Consider the following 7,580-nt stretch of genomic DNA (forward strand, 5'->3'; position numbering starts at 1 on the left):
ATCATGGAAATAATCGCATACCTTCCCTTAGTTTTATTATAAGATTTATGCAAAATACTTCCCAAGCCACTAGGAGGCCCTACCACAACGCTGTTGATGCTTCTATGAGCAGTCTGATAATGCCCTTTTCTCTCCTAATACAGGCAGAAGAAGAAGGATCCATAGCATTCAGTAAATTCGATTTAAAATGTGATACATTTTTGGTCTGACTTGAATCAGTTCTTATTTTCCAGATTATTAATCATTGTTCTGCTGTAATAGTCAAGGTCCTGTAGCCTTCTCTCAGAACAGAAGAAATGTTACATTGAAATATGACCCTTGGGCTTCTGTTCTTCCAATGCTGTATAATAGAGAAAGGCAGGGAATTTGCCATAGAGTCTGTTGAGTTATAGGGTTTATCTCAAAAGTTGGAAAGCTCCATACCTCATAAATGTCAAGAAAAAGGAAGAAATACGAGAAGACTATTGGACAAATAAGAGCGACCTATAACTCACAGCTGGCAGTGATGTATTGTACGTATTAATTGCTCAAAGAGCCAGATTTTCTTTCCACATTACTATAATAACAATCACAGTAAGAGCACCATAAATTAATCTGATAAACAAGGGTAATTTCCTTGACTTCTAAAAGCAACAGGGACATGGTTTTTGGCAATGCTACATATTGAACTGGCATTACATCATAATGGGAACTCAGTGAAACAGGCCCAAATCCCAGAAACATTTATATCTCTGCTTAGCTTTCCACAGCTAGTGTGTTTGTGCACTTAAATCTAAAACACTGTATGGTTGTTATGAAAGACCTGGGAATCCATCCCTTCCCCCTTTATCATAGATACGAGAGAGTGCTGATTCAGCCAAGTACTCTGTAAAATATTTATACATGTTCTTAAATTCATCCATACTTAGGAAAGCGCTTATATTTAAAATGAATCATCTCCTTAAGTCCTGCTGATTTAAGCATATGTTTACATGCTTTCCTGCATCACATCTTCACTACCTAACAAAAATGGTTTATAAAAATTCAAGGCATTCAATTTTAGTTTCAAGGCCAAAGTTAGCAATTCATGAGATGCAATTTGAAAAAAAATGTAAGCAGATAAAATACATACCTTTTCAGCATATTCTGACACTATCTGCTTGATCTCATCAGATTGGAGTCCAACAATCTGACCTACGGTACTTGCTGTCAACCTGCCCTGCAATTATACAAAGTAGTATTTACTGGGACATATTGTAGTAATGAAATCAAGGAATTGTCTATGGCAACTCTCTCCCTACCCCTCCTTCCCCTGAACTATATACACTATATAGCATTATAGGCAATGTAATCTTTGTTCATAAAGAGTCAGGCACAGAAGAGTCTAGACCATGTACTGAACAAACAGATGAAGTCTTCAACCTCATCTTCCAGAGGAAATGTATCTACTGGGTTTCTTTAATTTCTGAACCTTTAACAAATAATGACAATAATTAAACTTAATTTGAACTCATCTTTGAAAATGCATGCCACTGTCTTGAGGTGCTTTAAGTCTCTGACAATATTTCTCCGTGCTGCATGTGATAAGAATTCAACAAATAGAATCAATCCCCGAAACAGTCAAACCTTCTGAGCCAAATTCTTGCCAAGCACATGTATGAAAGAGCATGCATCGTAAATCAAATCCGTGTAGGGAACTAAATCTCGAGATGGACAAAGAATTCTACAAGACATCTGATCCTGAAACAGTTTGACTGGGGTGTATCATACAGATCTGAACAAGAACTTTAAACTGGTTAGCTCAAATACAGGTGGTAGTCTTGCAGTGACACCATGCAGTTCAGCGAGGGTTAAATCCACCTTGTTTGAGAAGCAGAATGTATTACTGTGTCACTGCATATAGACTTGCCCCCTTGCCATTTAAGAAATTACTTTCTATCCACATCAATACATGTAATATACACCATGGATTTTCAAAATTGTATGCTCAGCACACTGTTTTTTACCGATATGCCAGAAATGAAGAAATTCAAGAAAAGTATAATACAGAAATATTTAGATTTTCTCATATCAGAAGACACATTTCATACTGCAGTTAACAAGCCCAAGCTATGGCTTGACAAATATATTAAAATGCACATATCTTTTTTTCCAGAAAAAGCAATATCCCTTTATTAGGTAGAAGTTTGAAAGTAAGAAAGACTTCATGTGTGTTACGAGTCTTCCTTGAATTGTAACTTTTTTAAAGTTTTTGAAACTGTTTGTGTATCACTTAAAAAACAGGGCTATGATTTATACCAAGAATATGCTCATTATTTTAGGGTGAAGGATTTTCAGTCACACACCTAATGAAATGTCCAATCTTCACTGTTCGATCATATTTCCCTGTATTCTTTTAATGTACATTTCAAGTACCTTAGTCGCAACTCTTTTCCAGCATAATTATTTCTTTCAAAGCAAATAACAGATGCAGAGAAGAAATTCAGTGGCAAAATTAACAGGACAAATAAGTCCTATTGACCATATGGAGCCAATTTGGCTTAAAATTGTATTGCAAGAATGTATTCTTTAAAGATTGGAGAGACACTATCTTAGAGACATAAAAGAGTCATTTTATCTGACTGGCAAAGTCTCATTGTTCTTTGGGCCTGATCCAAAACCCAATGGGTATCTCTCTGATGATAGAAAATAGAATTCAAAAAAGATTTAAGACAGGCGTTCCCAAATTTTTTCTTATCACATACCTCTTCCAGATTTAGCAGCTGCGACATACCCCTACCAGTATACATTTTATATTTAACCCCCTAAATGCCAATCATTATTATACTTAAAATTAAATCCACTATTACGCAATTTCTCCTGTGTACTCCCCAGAGATATCTTGCATATCCGCAGGTGTACACGTACCACAATTTGGGAACCCTTGGTCTAGGATACACCTTTTCGCACCATACTTCAGTTTAAGTATTGCTTACCTCTTCTGTCGCCATTACAGACATTTCGGTCATCAGTGTTTTAATGCGAAGCTAGAGAGAGAAAACACTGAGAGATAAGCAATATCATACACTAACAAAACAGTTGGCATGAAGACTTTAAACACTTAGCACCAAGCTCTGTTCAGAGAGTTACTACTAGATACAAATTGATGCAATTGGTTTAAGTGTGTAAAATAAGACACTAAGGGCGTTTATAAATTTATGGAAGTAAAACATGCTTAAAAATGGTGACGGAGTACTTTTAACTTTAATTTTTAAGCAGTGAGGCTGACATATGAGATGCTGGAGTCTGCTGGAGCACAGAAATTATCATGCTCCAGCAGACTTGATTAACTGAATCTGCTCCCACATGCTGTAATTGCAGCGCTCCGGAGCAGCCTCACTTAGGTGCCCTAAGTTTATAATAAACCTAAAATTTATTATATATAGGAAATTATGACAGTGAAGGCTTACATCCATGAGGTGCCCCATTAACCTCTGGAAAATCAGGACACCAAGTTCCTTGCACATCTCTGTAAAGGATTCAGTCCTGTGCATTAAGTCTTTCCAGTGGTTGCAAAACACTGGACAAGTTTTTGAATGAAAAAACCGACTCATGCATTTACTTTTTATTCCACTTTCTGGTATTGAAAGAATTCACTCTTTGGCTGAACTACGTAACCTTCTCTAATGCCATGTTTATTATCCATCCCTGAACCATTAACATTTAATCCCCCTACATAGCACACCTCTTCAGCAGCTTGAAGGTCATCATCATCATAGGCATCAGTCTTTCCTGCTGCTGTAAGCCCTGTAGGTAGCACCTTTTTCTTGTCCTCAGCCTATTTAAGAAAAAATAACACAAACATTTATGGAATTTCAGCAAGCTAAAGGTTTACGAAGGGAAAACAAAGCGAAATCTAATTCAACAGCTCTTTATCTTATTTTTACAAAGGAAGACTACAGCCGGTCACACTCAAGGACAGGTTGGAGATACAGGCTGACCTGGACAGGATTGCAAGGTGGGCGGATTTTAACCGGATGACGTTTAATACGGAGAAATGTGAAGTGCTCCATCAAGGGAGAAAAAAATCTGCAACACACCTACAGGCGCAGCAGTGCTACACTTGCTATCACCACATCTGAACAAGACCTGGCGGTTGTGACAGACCACAGAATGAGCATGAGCCACCAATGCCATAGCTGGCAGAGCTAATCAAATACTGGCATGCATCTACTGAGGCATCTCAAGCAAGGATGCCATCCTTGGCTGTGTGTGGATGAAACGAGGGGCATGTGTGCACAACACTTTAAAGCAGGCTGGTCTAAATGCTTTTGCACCGCTTTAATGGTGTTAGTGTTTGTACACCTTAGTGGTGTATTGTGCATTAATTCCAGCTGCTGTAGGAAATTCAGCAGCGTAATGCACCTTAAGTGACTTTGGGCTCCTCCAAGGAGATTTAGTTTGCTGCCCCTACAGCCAGAGCAAAGCACCAGGCTCCATGCAGCTCTGCAGCTCTCCAGGACGCCCTGCAGGCAGCCTGGCAGCAGCCCAGGAAGGCAGTCTCCATCTAAGAAAAGTGGCGAGCCTGTTTCCCCCTCTCCCCCCAGAGCCTGCCTGCCTGCCAGAGCTGCGCAGGGGCCTGGTGCTTCCCTCCATGAGTGCAGTGGCCCCCTGGGACCACCCAAGCCAGGTGCCTGTGGGCAGGTACTGTCGGGGCGGAGGGGCTACCACTGCCACAGATGGAAGCACCAGCCCACCCCCCACCCCTGCAGCCCAGGGACTGCTCCACCCGCTGGCAACTCGCCCTCCCCTCTCTGCCGCCAGAGACAGGTAAGTGTGTGCATGACACAGGGGTTTACTTAACCCACTGCTTCAATTTAAGGCTCCCGTTTTGTCTACACACACCCCTCCTGCTTAACTCAGTCTTGGTGAGACCACAGCTGGAGTACTGCATCCAGTTCTGGGTGCCGCACTTCAGGAAGGATGTGGAGAAGCTTGAGAGAGTCCAAAGGAGGGCCACGTGCATGATTAGAGGTCTGGAGAGCAAGTCATAGGAGGATAGGCTGAAAGACATGGGACTGCTCAGCCTGGAGAAGAGAAGACTCAGAGGGGACTTGGTGGCAGCCTATAAGTATATTAGGGGTGTACATCAGGGCCTGGGGGAGCATCTGTTCACCAAGGCATCCCAGGGGAAGACAAGAAACAACGGGCACAAACTCATTCAAGATCACTTTTGATTGGACATGAGGAAAAACTTCTTTATGACTCGAGAGCCTAGGGTTTGGAACAGACTCCCCTTCCCAGGGGTGGTACAGTCACCCACCCTGGCAATCTTCAAAAAGCATTGCCCACCTTGCCGGGGTCATCTGACACCAGCAGTCTTTCCTGCCCAAGTGCAGGGGTTCTGGACCCAATGATCTTGTAAGGTCCCTTCCAGCCACCAACATCTATAAATCTATCAGTCAGGCCACAGCTACAGAAGTGTCACCCATTTTGACTTTAATGGATGCCCTGCCTATTAAAAGACAAATGTGGAATCAGGGTTGGAGTGTACGTTCAGGTTTATCCATCTAAATACAGCAAGCATGTCACATGTGGGAAAGCACCAGACTACAGTATAAAATTAAAATTGAGATCTCATAAGTGTTTAACATTTGTGCACCTGAAAGCAGATTTTCGATGCAAAAGGTACAAGCCTATATGTGGGGGTGGGTGTTCTATTCCAGAAGAATTATTGTGACTAAATTAATTAATATTGCTAAGAAATTCATACTGAATTTATGATGCCATACTGTCACACTACTCAGGCCCATTTGAAATGCCCTCTCTCTCAGTCTGCTGTATAGACTTACAAGCCAACAGAACTTCGTGAAGGAGACATGGTCATGTTTTGGGTCGTTCATCTCATTTCTAGGAGCAGAACAGTTTGTTTTTTTACCATTGGCCATACCCACTACCATCCATCACCCTCTTTATTGCTGAATATTCAATTTATAAATTTATGTTTATAAACAGAATATTGAGATACTCCTGGTTCTTTATGTAGCTTCTGCTGGTAAGCTTGTTGTGGTTTCCTTTCAAGCTACTATGGGCTTGATGCACTGTCATGGGAATATCTTGTCATGGAGAAAAGTAAGGTGTACTGAACTTACATACTTTTATACAAAAGAATACTTAATAAAGGGTACAGAAATTCAACATTTTTGAATGTTATAAAAACGCAGCATGCCTGTATTATATACATAGTAAGAGAAAACCATATAACAAATTCGTGCACTACATATTGGTATTCCTATGCACTACTTTTTTCCATGAACATTGCTTGAAAACATTTTTATCTGATCGAATAATTTTAAGCAACTCTTTTTTGAATGTGTCACAAGAACATTCAGGATCTCTCTTAAAATCCTGGATGGACAGTCAATCCATATAAAAAAAGACAAGTCTATTTAACCAGTTTGGGTTTGTGAAAGCAGTGTAACCTTGGACAAATGCTTTCAGAACAGGAAGATCATTTTAAGAGAGACAGAAATCAATTGAGTCTTTTATGACAAAGAGTTTTAGTTTCACAGTGATTTTTAAGAGATTGAAATACCTGCTCACTTTGTAATCTTCCTTTAAGAGCTTATAGAAATGACATTTCTTTGCAAGGAAAAGAATACAACTCATGCAATCCCTCAACTACACTGTCATTTTAAATTTGCATCACAAATTGATATTATCACTTACCTGTTCTGTTTTGCCTGCTTGTCTGCTAAATCCATACCTCCTAAAATACAAAAAGACAAGTAAAAATCAAGGAAATGCATTACTGGAATTAGCACATTCTTAATTTAATATATATGTAAATGTCAATTTTGGCTCATAAGAAATGCATTATGAAGTGAATTGTTAAACTAATAACAACAGCGGTCAGTTTGGGGTTAGTTATGGAATACTGCAAATAAACAGGAAGGTTTTACAGCATGTTTACAATTTAACTTTCGTTCTCTCTACCCCTTCCTTTTGGTTTGCAAATTCAGAATTGCTATAACAATATTCTTTAGTCTAATAAATGGAGAGCAACCTCCTCTTACCCGAGAGAGGCGGAACAGAATCTCAAGTAATTAATTATACAGCCCTCAGTTTAGGAAAGCCCTGAAGCACTTGCACCAAGAATGGGATTTAAACTCAGGCTTAAATGCCTTTCTGAACTTGCAATTCCTTCCCAGGGCAGGGCCTTAAAGCCCTAGAGTTTTAAATACAGATAGACATAAACATTGTTTAGGTTAAATTTTTTTTCATAGTGAAAAATGTATGCTTTGTTATGCCACATGCTTAAACAGAAGTTTGTATAATTTCATTGTAAAATGTAAGTAACCTAGATCCATTGTATCTGAGGTAGGTAACTATACACAGCATTTGTAAGACACAAATCCAGAACACACAAATTTGAAAGGCCAACTGTTCCTAGCTCACTGGTTTTAAGTTAAGGTTGTTAAGGCAATATGCTAAGGCCTTCTTGTAAAGCACCAAGGATTGGAATGATACATTTTAAACTATGCCCAAAGCATAGAATGTCTGAACGGTGAGGCATGTTCTGTCATTCTCACACACGTCATAATATTGTTATCCAATCAAAT

At 39.6% G+C, this 7,580-nt stretch overlaps 1 protein-coding gene across 1 annotated transcript in view; it reads right to left on the minus strand.

Annotated features, from left to right (window-relative positions):
• The window catches only part of CCDC93 (coiled-coil domain containing 93), a 114,848-nt gene that overhangs the window by 62,254 nt on the left and 45,014 nt on the right, over positions 1-7,580 (minus strand). Inside the window, exons 8-11 of the mRNA XM_019522523.1 lie at positions 6,688-6,727; positions 3,704-3,796; positions 2,955-3,005; positions 1,112-1,198 (exon numbers count right to left, since the gene is read on the minus strand). Of these exons, the coding sequence (XP_019378068.1) occupies positions 1,112-1,198; positions 2,955-3,005; positions 3,704-3,796; positions 6,688-6,727 (271 nt within the window). The remainder of the gene's footprint in view (positions 1-1,111; positions 1,199-2,954; positions 3,006-3,703; positions 3,797-6,687; positions 6,728-7,580) is intronic.

Source organism: Gavialis gangeticus, unplaced genomic scaffold (assembly GCF_001723915.1).
Source record: "Gavialis gangeticus isolate Ggan-Ray unplaced genomic scaffold, GavGan_comp1, whole genome shotgun sequence".
Lineage (NCBI taxonomy): Eukaryota > Metazoa > Chordata > Crocodylia > Gavialidae > Gavialis > Gavialis gangeticus.